Below are 20912 nucleotides of genomic sequence, written 5' to 3' on the forward strand. Positions count from 1 at the left end.
AGAAAAGCTGCGATCAAAAGGCGTGCAGGCACCACGTGGCTATTTCTGGACGCCGACCGACGCCATGCCAGCCTTACCATCCTAATCCATCCCAAGCGTGTTGGTTAGTTATCTGATCTGACTTTGTTGACATAGATAGACCAGCCAAAACTTGCAGGCGTGAGATGAACACGTTTTTATTGCAATACCACAATTTGACATTAGGTGACACACCAAACAATGGCCCAATCCCAATGTTCCCCCTAACCCTCAACCCTCACGGATTTACTGACATCACCTGCTAAGTGGTTGAGTGTAAGTGGTGTAAATATGAATGGGACAGCATTTTGCTGCAACATATCACGCGACTACATACATAAACAAATATTGTGTACAATTGTGTATTTATTTTATACTTTTTATTCACTTCATATATATTATATATATATAATATTCATTTTATTTATTGAACGTCTTTTTCACAAGATGCATTCCTCTGATTTCATGTGTTTTTATGTTCCATCTTTAATCCGTAATGTTGTAGTGTAAAGGTATTTTATCATGTGCCTCTTTGTTTATGTCTCTATTCTTCCATTGGGAACTGCATGTTTAGCGTCACATTGCTATAAACTGTGGATAATATCCTTAAGCAACGTTGGCATCTAACGCTGACTTACATAAAGGGCTCAAAATGTCTGCCAGAAAGCCCTCAAACACTCGACGTTGGGGTTGTGAAGTTTATCAGTGCGTTTCAGTTCCAGTAACAGGTGGCCTCCTCGATGGACATGGACGCCAGTGAGGACAGACGAGCTTCCCCAGTTGCTATTATGGAATACGTTTTGATGCGTTTTAGGGCTAACATGCCCATAACCCTCCATGAAAAATGCGTTGTCAGTAAATCCGCCACCAAGTCCGTTTCTCCTCCTCCTTCAGCCATTGAGTGTTAAAACACTACACCAAGCAAATAAACAAAAAATGTTACAACTTCTTTTATGTTTTAACCTGAACTCTTCTTACTACTACTGAGTTCTGCTAGCTAGCTTTCTGTTGACTAAAGTCACGCTGACCAATCACAGCACATGTTAATGCTGACGTACTTCAATTATAAAATAGCTACAACTTTGTGATTCTGTTTAGGCCAGCAGAGAAGGCTTAGCTGGCCCTGACGGCCACTGGTTGTCAATAAAGTGCTGCAGGTGTGACGTAGATTTTTGATTGGACTAGTTTTCTACTGATGACATTAATGTAATCTCATTTAGCCACTTGTTAGAAAAAGCTTAATGATTTACTGACGTATTTAATGTCGTAGACCAAAACTTTTAAAATCTCGTAAACTTGTGCTAACCACAGACCTCATTTCTGGCATCTAATCCAAAATACAAAAACAAAACATTGAGCCAAAAACGATCATCATCCCATTGTGTATGATGATGAATACATCAATAATCACAATTTAAGATACTTCTCAGTCTGACTGCCATTTGATTTATTTCACATTAATTCCTGTTTAAAACCAATAAATATCCATAAATAACAATAATACAATAAACATTGCGCAAGGCCATTGTTTACAATGGGTATCGTTGCTGTGCTTTCATGGTCAGCTATAAACCAATTAGTTTTTCTCTACAACACATTTCCAAAAGAGAGGCGAATTCTGGTGTGTGGACCTTATTTTGGAAAAAATAATGTCCAGTAGTCAAACACAAATATTGTTTGAATTGTACCGAGAATTATATATATGATGTTTTTCAATTTAAAAGATAATTGTGCGTGTCGAGAAAGTTGCAGCTTGTCATAGATGTGTTGTGACAGTCAATAAAGGAAAAGTACATTATCTGCGTCTCTAAATTCCCAGTTATGTAACGCTACTCTCTGATCACACTGGGGCCTTGGTAAGAAAAACCATAAGCGTTGCAGAATATACCAGAGAGGACGAGGTAGGATGACACCAGGTGACATCATCAGGGTCATTTTCTCAGACTTCTCAGAAGTGCCCCTTTAAAAGCGTCCGTTGCCTATTTGTCAAACACTTTCTATTCCTCCTTAAGTGCCCGCGACACTTGTGCAAGCCAGTCCTTCAGTGCGACTATGACACCCCCTCCATATACTTTTTTTGCATAGTCATGATTGTTGGACCACTGCGGTCGGGCTGGTGTCGTTGGCAAAGAGTCCATATTTTTGAGAATAGCCTTGATTGTGTCCAAATGGTTTAAGAGGGCTCCCTTGACCCGTACCAGTGGCCCCAAAACAGATTGGCTGCGTTCCCAAGAACCCTTCTGATATTCTTCTACCTTTGAAATATGCAGATTAAAAAGTACATCCTTGATGTAGATGTCCTGCAGCTTCTCAATAATGGTGATGCCAGATACTCTGGAGTTCGGAACACCGTCTGGAAGTGAAACATCCACTGATTCATGAAATTTTATCTGTAAAAACAGAATGTGAAAAAAAACAAAAACATTAATTCAGTGTGTATTGAAGATGGCCAGTGTAAAATGCATATGTAGTTGATTAAACATGTATCAATAAAACATTCAACAGTGGATGAGTTTGAAATATTAGAGAGACTAATAACAAGAGGGAGGAGCCACAGTGATGCATTGCATGTGAGTCAACCAACCTCTTTTACTGCCCCTGCTGTTGTGGAGTGTAAACAACATTTTTTTGGCAACAATATAACCGAAAACTCCAGTTGCTCTTTTTGTTAAATGTCTGGCGACGTAGCCGCCCAAGGAGTGTTTCCAGTAGTGCAAAAAAAGCACTTGCTGTCATCAAATCAATCAAGACCAGAGCACAACTTTAAAGTTTAGTGCAGCTTTAAACTGACTCTTTGCATCAATGCGAGGTGAAACTACTGCTCACATATGTCGATTCAGCAGGGGATTACATGTACATCTATATTTGTGATTATCTCATATTATGAGTGAGTAGACTGAGTCATTAGCCCAATGTCAAACACATCAGCGATGGCGTTACAAAAGCCCATAAGGTCACATTTACACTCAGCAGAAGGCAACAGGGGAGGATGAAATTAATACAGAAATAGCTGTAAGATCCCTTTGTCTGCAAATTAACTCAGATATTATGTCACAAATCTGTGCATGATGATACCAAGAGCAAATATGAGTTCTGGTCCAATGACTAAGTGGCTTTGGACCAGTGGATACATTGAAATGTTTTGCACCAAACTGTACTTGGTTTTGCATGCTTACAGATATGTACAGAACAAATATCTTCCCAAAAAAATGACAACATGCCAGAACCACTGGTACTTACATATTCATCCAGTAGTTCATCTACTTCCAGTATCAGAAGCTTTGTAAGAGACACAGTTCCGTCTAAGCTGGTTAGAGTTGGAGCCGGAAACACTGGCCTCCACTGGAGCATCAAGACAAGTACTAAGAACAGATTGTGTGGATACAGGTGACTCAAAATGTAACACAGAATATAAAGTCAAAAGAACTGCAAAAACACAAAATCTTTCCAGGTGTATTAGGCTTACTAATACAATGATCTTGAAGACAACAATGAAGACAACATTCTTTAACAAGTACATTTTCTGAGCGTTATAGGAACTACAATGCATCTTGAATATCATTGTGCTCCAAATCAGTTCTCCCAGCTAATTTAAAGATCTCTTTTATCTTTAGAGGTCGAACTATATCCTGTTTCAAGAAATCTTACAAAATAAATTCTCCGCAGTGCTATTGACAAAGTACAAGCAAAAAGTGGTCTTTTTATTCAGTGATATGCTCCTAAATATTTGGAAAAGGAAGCAGACATTAATTCCTTTTTAAAGGGTCACAAGCCAATAATGGTGGGAACTTGAGCTGCAGATAAAAAGAGAAAACTTAAAGCATAAACATTTGAATTGGCAATATTATACAAAGTACTACTTTTAAAACTAGCATTAAAATGATGAAGAAATTTACCATAGTGCCTTAGAAAACCATTGAGTGTATAATCCATAGTGACAGCCGTCAGTGATTTGCTTAATGTCCGGCGGTTCTTGTTTTAAATCACATAAAAACAGCAACTCTGCAAAACACTTTTCACTGGTAGTCTGGCTTATATATACACACGGTATCTAAAGTGTTTGCTCATCTGCATCCCACCCACAAAAATCTCACATGCTCCAAGAAATGACAGAATTCCTTTTCACAAATTTCTCATGTTCTGACGGTGTGTGACTCGTATCAGCAAGGGTGTGACTTACTATAGGGGGTATGAAAAGAGTATAAATATACATTTCAGACAGAGATCATATCCTTTATAGAATGCAATAATCTTACACATCTTACAACGTTCAAATATCAACTAAGATGACAAAGAAATGAGCAAAGGTCATGAGATGGTATGGATAGGAAGGAATCATTTTTCAGACTAATACATGGACCAAAGTCAAAACATGGGGGAAGTCTCAAAGTATTGTGAAAAAAGTGTTAACGTAATTTTTTACTTTCACTTAATACATATTATATTTAGGATTGGGCCTCCCCCATCTCGTTAATTATTGAATCACAATCAGGGGATCAAACCTGCATTACATGTTATTTTTGACAGATCATCGGTTTAAAAAGGTAAATGTAATGTCTATGCAGATGACACATTCAATTACACTATGAACAAATGGATTTTTTTAAAATAAATTCCATTAAAGACTCAGTCGTCCACTAATTTACTGAAGCTAAACCCCTGGGACTAAATTCAGATTTTGCCCGACAGCCTCTTTCCAAAGTTGAAGGAATGTATTGAGTTTGTTTAATCTTCAGTAAAAACCTATTTGAATAATTTTGGTGTGATAATAAAAAGGTACACATGTGAGATTTGGTTCAGAAGTGTAAATATAAGTCTATCGATTACTGGTTAAGAGTAAATGAAGATGACACACAGCAAAAATGAAAAGGTTGCAGGTCCGTCTAGAAAAAAAAAAAAAATCACTTTCAGCATGATTATTTCTTTAAATGATGCAGCTGTAAGGTCCAACTCTAACCCAAATCATAGCACAATGTGTGAACATTCTCTCTGCAAAGGTTGATTTGATAAAGTGAAGCAGAACAAAGATTTTAAAAGGTTTTAAGTCCAGCTTCAGACTTTAGGATCAGGCCTTCACTTTAAACCAGCAAGTAACCCGTTTGCTCTATTTTGCTCTGTTGTTACCATTTGAAGAATCTCACTAATCTGAGTCCCACTGTGTTCAGCTGGGATGGAAAGTTTGTTGTTGTGGTTTGCATTTCTAGTAATACTCACCCCTGAATTAAAACCAATGGTTTAAAGTGGTGGCTCTAAGACTTCCTTTTAGAGCAGAAACAGACTAAGCACCACAGGGATGGTCTTGGAAAGTCATGATCAGCACTGTATTGAAACATCGTTGACTCATGAGTGATTCCTGAAAATTCTGTCATTCACCAATCTGTCACAAGGAAGTCAGTATTAGTTGGAATATGCACTTTAATGTGCATTTAAGTCTTAATAATTTAACTGGCTCATGACAATAATTCAACAAAGAGTACCCGTTTTCAATATTTTATTGAATGAAGCAGCACAAAAAATTACAAATGTTTAAAGAATACTTTTACTTCAAATTGTACAAAAGTTGTACCAAAGAAAACATCTGAGGGATATTAGCTAAATCAAAAGTGTATTGTGCAAATAACAAAAAATAAGACAGTGTTACTGAGCTTGGGTAGTAATACTACAGTTAAGAAAGGCTGACCTCTTAAAAAAAAAAAAAAAAGCCCTGACCAAGCCCATTATCCTGCTTGACCCAATTTGTAGTAGTTTTAATACATAAGAACTATCTGCACATTCCTCTTAAACCAAAATGAGTGAGTCCTGTTGTCAAAAAATAGAAATTCGCAGTTTTCTTTTGCATGAAAATGATTGTAAGCTCAACATTCTCACAACTCTTGCATTTCAAGTTTCACGCTTGCTTTCAGTGGAAAGAAAGAAAGCCTTCAATTAGGAAAAAAGGCTGAGTCGACACATGGCATTATGATATAAACATTGCTGGAAGTCTAAGTTGTGTGTTTATAGCACTGCTGAAATGTATGTGTGAACTGCCGTTTGCAGCAAAATAATGTGAACAATTCAACTTCAGACCACCTGCATTAGAGAGAAAGAGTCGATTATATATCGGACCTTGTGCTTGTGAGTGTGTGCGTGTGCGTGTGCGTGTGCGTGTGCGTGTGCGTGTGTGTGTGTGTGTGTGTGTGCGTGCACATGCGTGAGCTTGTGGGCCCCCTGGGACTCAGTGCATTCTGCCTTCGATAGGTAAGACGGGAGGCCTCACGGATCAACTGTGCATGCACACCATAGAGAAGCGCTTCTGGTGTTCATGGCAAGTTCGTAGTCGTTAATACTGCTGGCGATGCAGTGCTAGTCTAGGCACGGGGTTAGAATCTCGTCCTGCTGGCCCGCCACCCATCGCCACTGGAGCTGGAGTGACGGGGGCGGGACTTCTCAGGCTCAGCTCAGGCTGGACTTCAGAAATCAGCTAGCGGCTGGTTCTTTCCTCTGATGCTGGAGCATGTCCGTCACGCTCACTATGTCCTCCTCGGGGACCTAGAAAAACAGTAAAATAAAGTTAAAACGAACAAGCTGTACAACAGACAACATATCCTCAACATATTACTCTGATGAACGCGTTAACAGACAGTTGCCTATTTACACATCTGACAGACTTGTGGATCGCTCCGTCTTGGTCTCGACCAACTTTAGCCAAAATATCAGATTATTCAGCTGCTAGGCTTCCCTATGTTCACCAGGTATTTGTTGCTGCATGTTCAACCTATAACAAAGCTAGAAAGAGCTGTGAGAGGGAACCAAATCAGTAAAGTTGTGAGCATAAAACCACAACATTGAGCTGAAAGTTACCCCACCCCCAGTTTAGGAATAACATAGAAATGCTTTCCTATCTTGCCATTTGCCATGGGAAGAACCCAGAAGAGGGTTCACTGTTTGTGATCGCTATAAAAGGTTTCTTACATGTATCTTTTTTGTCAACGGGGTACACTTTACTTTCTCTTGCCCAATGTTGGCCTGTGAAAAACTGAGACTTGGTTGTGCTGACTATTTCAAGAAAAATCTGCATTATGAAAAGAATAACCACCAAAAAGCCTTCAGATTAACACTGTAATAGGGAGCAAAAAAGACTGATATTATCATCACAACTATGCCGTAGTTGTTGCTTTTTGCCGTTCTGTGGTACACAGTGACATCACTGAGGTTTACTAGGTTTGAGTAAGAATTTAATTCCATGATAATGATGAAGTGCAATAATCCTCTATGACTAAGGCACTTTGTGGTTATGTTAAGGTCATGACATGCTAGGACAGTGCATTCTGAAGCGAGGAGTGTACACAGACCAATTGAATACTGTATGGAATAATACCCAAAGGTCATTTATGTTGGACTGCAGTACATCAATACCCCAGACGTTTCCACGGAATGTTATTTTTATCTACAAACTATTCTTGGTCTTTTCAATTTTATTCGCAGGACTATTGTGTGTTGTTCCCAAAGTCGGAACTGAATTAGGAGGGAAAGGTTTTAGCTTTTCTCCACTTACTGCATGGTTTGATCCAACGACTAATCTTAAACTCCAAAACATATGAACCCAGATCGAGCTAGAAACTGTGGTGAAATCTATCGAGTAGAGAATGTCTGTGTGCAAATGTTTGATGTTATCATGTCACTAAACTCTATGTGCAGTTGAAACTTTGTGTTACGGCTTTTCTTGTCCAGGTCTGCTGGGTGATTTGTGACGCCCAACTATCTCAGACTTTAAGGCTGTTTCCATCTTCTGTGAATCACATTGCAAAGTATTTAGAGCAGAAAGATGCAGGATTCCTATCAAAGCAGTAATAGGAGACGTTGTCACTGTCATTCATCACTCGCTACAGAAGGGTTTTATAGTTCACTCCATTTAACATCATCTATTTGGTAAAAAGCTTTCAGCGTAATTTATGCATATCCATTTGAAAAGATGACTTATAAATAATGCACTCATTGCATTGATGTGGGAGGGACTTCCTGGTTAAGATAACATAGGTGGCAGACGGACACAGATACAATCAAAGAAAACTGTGGGGTTAAGCGGAAAACCAAACCAATACTGAAGATCAGTGTCTCGGCATCACTTATAAGATAAGTTAGTTAGTTCAGGCTGAAAAATACTTTTACACGCGGTGTTGCATTAAACTTGTTTACCCTGACCTAACGTGGTGTAACATCTAGGAGGATATGTCATCGAAGAAACTTTTGTATTGTCTAAATAGTTCAATAAATCTATACATTCCACACATACAATGTAATGAACATACAAAATAATACTAATACTAGTTAATAATAACCACAATTGTTATTGTTAGCATCTTCAAAGATACTATAGTGTTCACACTTTAAGTCGGACAAATCAAATACTTAAGAGAATCATTAGAATAATTCTTCAGATTCCTCTGATCTGGAATCACCTTGCCTGGAGCGCACGTCATGTTTAAGCCACAAAGGAATGCCGGTAAACGTGGCATATTCTTGGTCTTTTTCTGTCTAAAATCTCCCACATTAAGAAACAAGAGCCAAACCCTAAAATATCTGCGCTAAGAGTAATCATTTTTTTTTGTCATGAATGTGTCAATATGTTGACTTCCATGACAGCGCCGGTGGTGTCCTGAATAGTGACGTGAAGACGTGGGACTCACCAGAGCGTGGTCGAAGCTGAAGGTGCTGATGTAATAGGCAGAGATGTCGCTGTCAGCCAAAGGCTGAGATATCTGGGCAACAATACCACATTCATCTGAAAACAGAGAGAGTGGAGGAAAAATACACCAATATCAGAATCACAATCATAAACTGTGCGTGGATATATAACCATGTGATAACAGGGATTCTCTTATAGGTGTCATAGTGTTACTATTCTTTTGGTAATACAACAACTCAAGACAATATAATTAATACTACTGGTAGTCCCAGTAACATATTTATGGAAAAACTACCCAATAACTGCATAGTTTCTACCTACACTTACAAAACAATAAATTCATGAAAAATGGGAGACAAAAAGAAAAGAGATCACATTTATTTTAAACTACATCTGCATCAAAATTTAAGAAACTTAAAAACTAAAAAGGGTAGTAATCACACCTGCAAATACATCTCAGAAAAATGAAGACTCCTATTTAAGGTGTATTATTTCAGAGCCACAGAGGACCATTGTATATGATCTCACTGTGCATTCCAGTCACATGTTACAGTGAATCAATTTGTCTGCCTATTTTAATCTTATTGACAGAACACAGAAGGATTTATTTTTGGTACAGTAAACTCATCATCTGGTCTGTGTCAGCAGAAGATGACCTGTGTGTAGAGTAAATTAAACACATGTTGAGGTGTTTGAAAGACACGGTGGCCTTACCAAAGCCCAGCGGTTGTCCCCCGATACGCACCATCCTCCACAGCTCCCCGGATGAGCTCGTGAAGAGAAGATCAGCAGGAAACCTGAAGCACAAAGATCGAGCACTGATTTCCACCGAGCAACCGAGTGCAAACATGCACAACAACATTTCAGAGTAATCCCCTCTCGCAGCAATCGCCAGAAAAAAGCTCACAAATACAGACGCCTGAAGCACCAGATCATTTGCGATATCAGTCAAATTATTACAATTAGATTTACTTTTAAATAGTTTGCTCCACAGTTTGTGCCATTCCAGCATTTTAATGTGCATTACCAAAGGTGGATTTGGTTCCTTACCGTCTCTGAGCCTCGGTGTCCATCACCAGGGAGATGTAGCCGTCAATGAGGGAGAAAGAGAAGAACTTGATGCAGTCCAGGTCCCGGCTGAGAGACGACTCTGCATCCTCTTTAGGGCTGCGGAGGAAAGCAGGCATTTGGTGAGACATTAGTGGCAAAGTTGGTCACCAGCATTCATAAAAAATAAAAAGGTGATTTAAAGAAGTCACACAATAGAATATTTGTCAAAACAGAGAAAAGAAAAAGTCAAGGGGAGGGCAGAAAATGAATTAAATTTTCCATTTCAAATTGTCTTTAATATGCAATTTAGGTAATCTGGTTGAAGTTCGTATACAGGGCTTGCACAATGTATGTTCTTGGATCAAGAATAAAACCACTTTTGATTCTCAAACTAGAAAAAGAAAGCAAGCAGTGAAATAAAATAAAAATAAAAGCCGTATATGGAAATTTGCCTGCACAAAAATCTTCTATGTTTATAATATGGTCAGTGTGTCTCATATTTAAGTTTTCACTCATCATGTCATGACTCCGCACACATTGAACCGATGTTAAATAACTACCTGTGTGGCCATCTGTCACGTTTAATGTAAAAAAAAGAAAAAGAAAAAGCCAGCGAGCAGACGTCTAGTTTGCGTCGCGTGCTGCCACCTTGTGTCTCTACAGAGGAACTGCGGCGTGTGAGCGCGCGCTCGGCTCACCCGTTGGAATAAAAGAGGACGTCGATGAGCGTGGTGGCGATGGACGGCAGCGTGTCCGGGTCCAGAGACATGACGCAGAACTGGTTCTGCGGGATCAGCACCGGGTGAACCGTCGGCTGGATGGCTGGACCAGCAAAGACAGAGTTAGTTTGGGAGAACAGCAGATTCTGGAGCTCTTATTAAAAATGTAAAATACAAGAGATTCCTATAAATGTAGACTGCAACAACCCCTCTGTCTTATACTCATACTCTCATGAGGGGATCGTCCATCGTCTTAACTCATTAATAGTTAAAGATCTCTATATTTATTGAGACTGTATCCAACATGAGATGGAAAGATATGAAATATTGTGGACATGTTCTGTGGTAGCATACAAATGATTTCCTGTGAAAGGACGCTGTATATTTGCATTTGTTTCTTCATGTATTGTCATAAACTGCAAAGTCAAACACGGCTTTGTGAACAGGTGTCCTTCAACAGCAAGCTCCTCTCTATAAATACTTATTTTAATTTCACCCTTCATATTGGCTCACAGGGTATTAGTGAGGCGAAGCCAGGCTTAAACTTGATATTACTCATGATATTAAGCACTCTTGTTTCTGTAATTTGGTATCACATGCATACAATGAATTATGTTTATGGATTACAATGTTACCTTTCAGTAAAAAAAATTACCACGGAGGGATAAAAAATTAATAATAATAATAATAACAACTCTTAGAGATTAATTCTTAAGTTGTTATTATAATTTATTAAACCGCTTTTATTTTATCGTGTAAATGTGAAAATTATACCACTGCTGTCTTAAGAAGGCAGCTGCAGCTGTGCATTCAATACCGCATATAAAATATGTACATGAATCTTATTCATGTTTAGACCGTCCCACGTTTCTCAAGTAACTTCAATTCTGGAGGAACAGCAATGACGCACGTTTCACTCACGTCCGCCTTGTGACTCGTGACACGTCTTTACACTTTGCAACACAAAGGTGGCGCTAGAGGATCTTAACGTCTTCCTCTTGATGGTAAAAAAGCGGGGCGGCGCCCTCTACCTTCTTTGCCGTTCTTCTGGAAGCCGTTGGCAAAGTCCTGACAAAGCATCGGGACCGACTCTCCTCCCTCCTCCTTGTAGATGTTGAACTCCTCCTCCAGAGTGCTGATGACCACGGACAGGTCTTTCTCCCTCACCTGCACGGCACAGATGTGGAACATCAGCATCACGTACAAGGTCAGATTACATCACGCCGGCTCATAAAAAAAGAAGGAAAAAAGGAAACACTCGAGCTCAACCAGCACATCGACCATTAACACATCTGCTGACACGAAGCGTCTGTCACGGTGTTATCTATCTTTGCCGACTGAACACTTCCACATGTAATAATAATAATATAATACTATATAATAATACAACGGCTTACTGTCCCCTGTACATTTCACCAGGGCAAAGACTGACAGAGCGAAAAAGACAGAAGCGGACGGGACTCGCCAGGATGAAGTCCGTCTGATACGTGGAAAGCATGAAGACGGAGACGTGCTGCTGGGCCAGAGGGGCGATGACCGACTTGGCGATCTTGGTCACGCCGACGGCCTGCGAGCTGCTGGAGGCGTTGCCGTTGGAGACCACGTTGAGCGGCAGCCAGATGGAGCTTTCGACTTTGAGATGCTCGGAGGGCTGGAGCTCTGCGCGGGGAGCCAAGAGGAGAAAGAGGCTGCTCAGTGAATCAGTGGGCATCGGCACAATATCCGAGACTAACACCTAATACCAGCTCTCAGTAGACCACTAACACTTCACTTTACTCACTGTGGATTGCACTCATCTGGTCGAATATAAATAAATGTAAGTACTTTTATATACTTTTTATTCCGTCTGTATATTTAATTAAATTGCTACTGTATTCTTCTTCTTTACTGTTTTGTATTACTTGTTTTTTTCTTACTATGCTGCTGTAATCCTGCAATTTCCCCACTGCGGGAGTAATTATGGATTATCTTATCTTATCTTTTGGTGAACATGACCAGTTAGCAGGGATTTAAAAAAATGTTGTATTATATTTTAAACATTCCGGTTATTATTTCAACAATCTTTTACATCTTTTACACATGCAGAGGTCACTGGGTTGTGTCATGGGAAATGTAGGATGTTTTTTAAACTTTGACACATAGCAGGATACCTTGCCCTTTGCTCCACCAATTTTGACAATGGAGTTCTTTGAAAGCACAGCTGCAAACACTGCTGGCGTCAGGTTTACAACCAATGCAAGTATTTCGGAGCCAATTCAGACAACAGAGCTAAAAAAAAAAAGGAGTCAGAAATGCACTTTCACCTAATTCAGAATAAAAGATAATACTCAAATCTCTAGGGAAAGTTGTGCATGTCACACCCCAAACACAACCAACCTGAACTAGTAGGAACAGGAAGAGGAGCAGCAGTTACGAGCTAAAACAAACCACCAGGGATGTAAAAGATGCATGTCCAACTGTCATGCAGACAAACCTTTCAAAAGCAATTACAAGATTACAATTAAGGATTTGGAAACTTTAAAGAAAAGTGTTAAACATGTTCACGTTACCGACGATGCACCGATATGTTATTGAAGGCATAAACTATGAGGCAGCTTGAAGTAACAACTTCCCCTCTATTTCTGCTCACACACACACACACACACACACACACACACACACACACACACACACACACACACACACACACACACACACACACACACACACACACACACAGCTATTTATACCAGCACAGCGACAAGTAAAACCTGTGTGTGAGACCTGATACCGCTGCATTAATTAGCTCAGACCTGCGGCTCCTAGTTAATGGCGAGGAAGGGTCAAACATGGCGGTCCCTCAGACAGAGCGGTGACAACCCGCGAGTCCGGTGCAGCCAAAATGTAAAAGCAGGCGTGGAAGCTGGAGGCTACCTGGGAAACAGGTGTCAATCCAGGAAGTGACCGAGACGCTGAAGAAAAAAGATATTAGGGCGATGACTTTGGGAAATGTGCACCCGAACCTTTTTAAGAGCGTTACTTAAATACCAGGTCGAAACGAAGAATCCCAGCTCTGCATACGCGGTTCGACTTACAGCGACAGAATGCTCGGAAGGAGAGAAAACTTTCTTTGCGTGTTTGAGACGCGTCTCCAAAACCTCCAAAGGAGGCACAAAACACAGTGGTCATGACATCATTGAGCGAAACCCAAAACATTACCAATTGGCTTCTACTTTTATATGTTTCCTTACTTCCCTTCAAAGAGCCACTGTTCTTTCCGGTTGGCATAATTTGTCACAGACAGCCCCCTGTGGTTCGGCTGCACCAGCGCTCACCTCTTAAAATAGGCTCTCAGTTCGAAGGAGGGCAGAGGAGACGGAGCACCCGGAGGCGATATGCGCCTTTAAAACAGCCACATCAGAGTAAAACGACCCAAACGAAATGGGCTGGATGGGAGTGTAACGTGTACACAGTGAATTATACAGTGGACTTGTGTCCCGAGAGTGCGGTCAGACAGAGGTGAGGTAGATTTTTTTTTATTCATATAGCGCCAAATCATAACAGAAGTTATCTCATGACATTTTTCATATGTGCACTCAATAATTTAAAAAGAAACCCGACATTCCCCCCCGGAGCGACGGGTACATTCAAGAGGCTTCAGTAACGAATATGAATGATGCATCTCCATTAGCTGTTTGTTTGGATGAACTTTTCACAAAAAAAAAAAAAAGGCAGATATCCATCAAAGGTAACCAAGAAAAAGTCCTAAATAGTAAAAGTAAAATAATAATATTCTGAATAATAAAATAAAATCAAAGTTATTTGAAAAGGAAATAACTGCTGACATTTGAGTAGGTCAAATATTTAATAAAAAGAAACCCGGTCAGGAATCAAAATGATTGAGCTCACCAAAAGCTCATCTTTGGTCGACTTTCATTTCCGAGTAATTCATATCCATGTGAAATATGTTAAGCAAGAAATGATTTAATTAGGGTTTTGACCAGAAGTGCAGCTTGATCTTTACATCTCAAAGAAAAGGGCAAACAGGGTTTCTGAGCTGTAAGTCACTGAACAGCAGCAACAGCTGACCCGCTGTGCACCAACCGTCTCTCTCTGGGAGGAGAGGAACTATTTGTTATCCAGATTATATGGTCGTACCTCGTGAGTTCTGTGACGAGAACAAGGAAGGAAGGACCATTATGCGCTGGGAACCCAGGGTCTAGGCAGCCATTATTATTATTATTATTATTATTATTAGCAAGCCTCTTCTGCAATATATTAGTGGACTGTTTGTAATAGCTTCTCTTTTTTTTGCAGATAAATATAATAAATGAAACATGATGCTAAGTGTTCTGATCCCGTTTTTTTGATTTACAGGTGGTGAGATAACCCTGATGATGACATCACTGGGGCGATTGTAAAGACTCCTCCAATAGCCACAGAAGAAATTCGATAACCGTTTTCACATAATAGTCCCGTGAGCAGTAAACCGATCTTATAACGTAACCAGAAAGATAAGGACGGCGTACGCTTCACGCATGGCGAAGGAGTGAAGGAGGACAAACCCCCGCCTGACGAGAGACGTGCTCTACCTTTGAATCCTTCTTCGTCCAGGACGACGGTGTAGTTCTCGGGCGTCTCCGTCAGACTGAAGAACTTGCATCTGAGAGCAGGAGGCGCAGATGTGGAGAGAGGCGGGAGGATAATGAGGAGAGGAGGGGAGAAAAAGAGAGTGGAAGAACAGGGTTACTTACTTGCAACCAACAAAAGGGCATTCAGATTGTCATAACAGCTACCAGGAATAAAGTCAATGGAGTTCTCCGAAGTTCCACGCTGGTTTCTGGGCTTCCATAACACACACACGCATCAGCGAGCACGATCCTTCAGGAACCCAGACTACAATGCACTTTACTTTTCTCCATCTCCAGTTTGGTATTTGCGTACATTCATCAGGCTCGGGGCCAAAAAGCATTTGCTTTCAAAAGGCCGTTGGTTGGCCGGGGCCACAGTGTTCACTTCTATTGAAGGTTGCCTTTGTGAAAAGAAGAAGAAAAAAAAGGTAATAGGCCCGTGGGATTTGGTAAGGGTTGCGGACAGAACTGGGCAGCGGAAACACACATTTTCTTGGATAACATCCGCCTTTAAGACGACTAGACTTCCTATTAGGGTTCTGTACCTCTCGTTCGATCAACCAAATAAATACCGTTTGGAAGTGAAGCAGCAAAAACACAGAGATCGAATTGAAGTACTCGAGCACCCGTTATTTGATCTTTTTGGGCGTTGTAGTACTTTAGAGCCATCCATCAACCTCCATACTGAAGAAAAACTTCAATAAACATAGTAGTTTTAGTGTTGTTATTAAATCATCCATGGGACGTTCCTGTTCCTATAATGAGTAATACGGAGAATACCACTGAAAGAAAACGTTACAACTATAAAAGGAGCGAGTTGGTGGAATTAGTTTGACCTTTTGAGAAAACATATGTATGTATCCATCTTCAGATTAACATTAACATTTTTGTAAGAGATGCGATTTCTACATGGATGACTTTAGTTTTGACCCTTTAGTTTTCTTTGAAACCCCCCCAAAAAAGGTGCATTTTCCTGTTTTCCAAAAGAAACTTCTTGCTTGGAAATACACTTTCCCCTTCCTCTGCTAATCAGTCAAGCGGAGGCCATTACAGCAGAAGCCTGGAGTGAGACAGCAATACTCCTGACTCAGCAAAAAAGTAATCCCCGCCAGGAGATGGGACAATCACCCCGCAGAGACACAAAGAGAGAACACTGTAACAGTAACTAACAGCTGTGCTAGCGAGCTCAGCCAGCCCATTGTTTTCGAATACACTGCCCCCCTCACTTCCTGTTGACCCCTCACCTTCCTCCGCTCGCAGTTTCCTGCAGGTAGCGGGTGCCAAGCATCTACTCTGCCAGGGAGACCGAGCGTGAAGATTTTTCGCGCGTGTGGTTGAAGTTGGGAAGAGGCAACCTGCGTGCTTTGGTTTCAGATCAGAGCGATGAAGAGGCCTCACCGAAGCTTCGTGACTGAAAATTGACGAGCCTAACCCTAACCCTAACCCGTTCCAGGGGAGATTACTTTGAAACAGTATACCTGTGTACTGCTCATGCAAAAAGGGAAGAAAGCTTGATATCTCTTGTTGTGGAAATGCAATATAAATTTCCTTTTTATTTCCTTTCCAAAATTTTAATATGCTCAACAAAAGTAAGATGTTGTTTTATCACTTTGTAGAACTTTGGAAGAAAAAAAATGGAGGGCCAGCAACCTCACTAATGTCCCCACACAACAAATTCCCTTTCCCCCCCAAAAAACACCCCCTCTGTAAAAAAAAACACCATTTTGCGTCACCATAAATTGATCGAACTGTCACTAAAAATCGATATATTTTTTATTATCAATTAGAATCATTTCAAGAAGTCTCATCTTCGCCAACATTAAAATGTGCTACCTTTCTAGGTTTCATATCACTGAATGGTTTGATTTTGGACGGTTGGCTAACTTGGCCTGTGGGGAAATTTGAGAAATACTTGAGTACTCAAACATGTTTGTGCAGCACTTCGTAGCAGTGACACATAGCCGGTGTGGGATCGCTGATGGTAGCGAGTTTGCAGTAAAAAAAACAAAAACAAGTTCCTTCTTATTGAAGTGACACAAAAGGAGGAGAAGGAGGAAGAGGAGGAGGAGGAGGAGGAAATAACCAAAAGGGATGAGGAAGCAACAGGTAGCGAGGGAGCGGCCGAGCGGCAAAGATGAAAACCAAGTGCATGCGGGTCACCACTTTGATCCGGGCCGGTCAGTTGGTGCTGAGGGAGCGAGGGTAGGTGGCGGTGGGGGTTCTGCAACTGATGCTCCAGCTGAGGAAACATGATAAGAGCGGAGCGAACTGATGTTGTCGTGCTGTCCTGGGAGTGAGCCCCCCCACACAAGCCGCCAGAGGACGTCCACGCTGTCCGCTACCTCCGCAGCTTCCCACAAACTGATCCGCAGTGTTCTCACGGCCTCCTCGTTTTCCCCCCAGAACAATGGGAAAGGATTTTTGTTTTTTTCTCCCCCCTTCTCTTTATTGAAATCCCTGCATGTTATCAAGAGTAGAGGGGGCAGCTTTGTGTAAGCGACGGGGAACGAGAGAGCCCCAACCTTGACAGACCACTGAAGCAGACAAGTGGACCCCCCCTCTCCCCTCGTGTTTCTGGCTCAGCAGAGGCATTGTTCCAACTGGGGCTCTGTTAGTGAGCCGCCGAAGACAAGAAAGGAGGACTCTGTGGAGCCTGCAGGGCTGCATCCACAGTACACTAAAGAGCAATATCTAAGGTTGACACTGGGCTTTGATTAGTACCACGCCCATGAATTCCAAACAACAAATGATGGGCATTAGCAGACTACAAACTAACAGCATGAAGGCCCGAATTGTTTTCCCCCCTTAATGGTGGTATTCATTCAGTGTTCAATTGAAGCGTATAATACATGCATTTCATACTTTTACCAAGAATGCATGAAGATAAGACACTGATCCTCTTGCCTCTGACCCAAAACACTAGCACACATTTAGCCTGATTTGCAGTCCGAACGTGAGACCAAATCCAAGACCGGACATAAATAATCTGTCCCCACTTTTGAGGGCCTTTTCCTCACACCTTAACCCTTCCGACGACACGGTAGTCACTCCGTGACTAAACGGAGACAACCTTCACGGATTAAACGGTGTGTCGCTGGGCGTCATCAAACAAGGGGCTCTCCCTTTCTAGACGAGGTAAAAGTCTCAAAGGGCGACGGTCATCCTCTGAACCACAGGTGCGCCTCAGTTGTGTTAGATGACGGAGAAAGACACATCTACATTCTTACAACTTGGGATGCGCCTGGCTCATAGAAGCCATAACCTCCTTAAAATTCTGCTCAGGACCGCTTTCAAAACCACTTTGCGCGCACTCTCTGGGAGTTGCTCTCTCATGAATAGCAGGGGCCTGAAAGAGGGAGATGGCTAAAACCAACAGAGGCAATCGGGCTTGTTTTTGCTCCATTGTTTCGAGTTGCTATGAATTCAATCTCCACCTCTCCCACGTCTGCATCGTCTATAGTTTGATCAGAGGAGGGTGGGGGGCCGCAAAACTCTGCTATAGAAAAATAAACAGGAAAAACCAGCCAAAACACGGTCACGCCACAGTATACCGATGACATAACTCTGAAGCATGCACAACAACACACTGAAAAAACAGGCCCGCTAATCCAAAAGGAAGGGCACCATGCATGCTGTGTTTTTCTGGTTCATTCTGGCCTCAGCAGGACTTTTTCTTCCACTCCGGACACTGAAAGCAACACAGTCGGCTGAAATGAAAATGTAGGCCCATGAGATAAAACACTGACTTTATTGACAATTCCCTGATGATTTAGACCGACTGCTCAGGAACCCACTGGCCTGCGCCTCAGAAATACTGACTCAATCGCAGCACATCCTCGGATCGGTCCATCCGAGCGTGGACTTGTCAAAAACCGGCCCAATACTCTGAGACAAATGAGTGCTGATGGATGCAGCCAGGCGTGAACTGATGCAACATGCCTGAAAGGACATGAAATAAATCTCATTCCTCCGCGTCAGTCGACAATGCATGAGGATCATGAGCACACATGGGCCGGTCATGTTGCCTGGTAAACACCTTATTAAAAAAAAGGGCCCTTGTGATGCCGATACCCGTAGGATGCTTTCGATAAACAAATCCTCGCAGACAGTGTGTCGTATCCAGACGTCACAGAGCACAGAGGCAATCAGACGGAGGGGAAAAAAATAACAAATCTTCCCTGACATTTGCTCGCAACTTCTATTGCAGCTCGACATGGGAGCAGCGGCTGAGCCCGTCCGATGTGTCACAGGGCAGCTCAAAGACAGATGTTGAGCTTTTCTTCTCGCCGTTGCATATGTGGGGCAGCCAGAGCAATAAACAATTGCATAACAAAAAAGGATATCCATGGGATTAGCTGAAAAATGCCACTACTGCCAACATGAGAGACAGATAATTTGGAAACTGGAATTGCTGGGTTTGGGACCGGGGTCAAAAGAGGTCAAAGGTCGAGTTGGTGCTGGAGAAACAAGCCCACCTCCCCTCACCCAAAAAAAAAATACAGTGGATGCTTTTAGAGAGATTTGATGCATTTTACAGGATTACAAAAACAAATCCACGTTCACATAGCACATATGCACTGTGTGCTGAATACACTGCTGAAGGTGTTGTGCAAAAATATAATGAAGGAAATAGAATGAACGCAATCACATTCTCCATTGTAAAAAATACAAATGTAATCAATGCATTTACAATGCTATATAATAATATATTGTTGGCCGTTGTGCAGTCTCAAACTACTACACTTCCCAGCAGCCTGCATGCAGATCCTTCGTGGAGGCAAAGCAGGGCATGCACGGGCAAACCACCCACTAATGTCTCGGCCACCCAGGGCACCCAGAGGCGCTATGGGTTAGCTCGTGTCCGTGCTTGGATTACCGGAGGAGAAGGGGGGGGGGGTGTCCTTACCGTGTCCTGTTCCGGAGGAAGATCAGTTTGATCAGGGGGTGTGTGAAGTGCACCAGCCCGTTCTTGGATATGCTGATGACCCGGAGCCTGTGGTCCAATATGTGCAAGTCCATGTTTTTGTGTGTCGGGTCGCGAGCTGCTGCGCAGTCTGCTCCAAAGTGTGCACGCGGCTCAGCAGAACTCCTTCCCTTCGCTGTGCGATGTCATTTAAATGTCCGACACACAAACACAGTCCGGGGCCTTGGACGAGGAGCGCAGCCGATGAATGCAACCGCCGCCCCGCTGTGCTCTTCTCACAAGGCGAAAAAAACATCCGACGCAATCCGACTCCAGCGCCGCTGAACTACTGTATATTCAAATAAAGGGACAGCCCCAGCAGGGACACGCCCCCTTCTCTTAAAGCTACAGGTTATTATTGAATTTGTGACACTTTGGTCTTTGTATGGCTTAGGAAAAAATAATAAATGACATTTGAGTTTGTCATTTTAGGACAGAGCAACCCCCCCTGTTAGCTGTCTTTATGCTAAGGTAAGCTAACCAGCTGCTGGCTTCATACTTATATATCTGTATAATAATAATAAGCAAATGTCCCATTTGAATTACTATCACCAGATTAGTTTAAAACATGTTTTACCCATCAAAATAGTTTGGCGTCCGCAAATTTGGTTTAGCTTTGATTCTATTTATACTTTTCTTTTATAGCAGTAGTACTCCCGAGTTCCAGTTTTCCTCTTCAAAACTGTATTTGTCCTAATAACATTGGTCCCGGGAAATTACAACGAACTGAACTGATGTGTGTTCGTCAACTTTTATTTTCAAAGCACTGACCCCCTCATACCAGAAGTTACATATATGCTCCTGCGAAGCTCTTCGCACAACTTTCTGTTTTTAAATCAGTGAAAGGATCAGCTATTTTAAGCGAGGTAGGTCTGACAAGTTTTATT

At 41.7% G+C, this 20912-nt stretch overlaps 1 protein-coding gene across 1 annotated transcript; it reads right to left on the bottom strand.

The window, feature by feature from the left end:
- Positions 1 to 5602: 5602 nt before the first annotated feature.
- castor1 (cytosolic arginine sensor for mTORC1 subunit 1) lies at positions 5603 to 20081 on the bottom strand (the record flags this gene model as incomplete). The annotated part of the gene is made up of 9 exons (XM_079221765.1): positions 5603 to 6546; positions 8685 to 8779; positions 9398 to 9480; positions 9734 to 9850; positions 10432 to 10555; positions 11484 to 11619; positions 11918 to 12111; positions 15024 to 15094; positions 19969 to 20081. 9 exons carry the CDS (start codon positions 20079 to 20081, stop codon positions 6475 to 6477), a joined length of 1005 nt encoding a protein of 334 aa, XP_079077891.1. The 3' UTR covers positions 5603 to 6474.
- Between the last annotated feature and the right edge of the window lie 831 nt (positions 20082 to 20912).

This window comes from Taurulus bubalis (assembly GCF_910589615.1).
Source record: "Taurulus bubalis genome assembly, chromosome: 8".
In the NCBI taxonomy this organism is placed as follows: Eukaryota; Metazoa; Chordata; class Actinopteri; order Perciformes; family Cottidae; genus Taurulus; species Taurulus bubalis.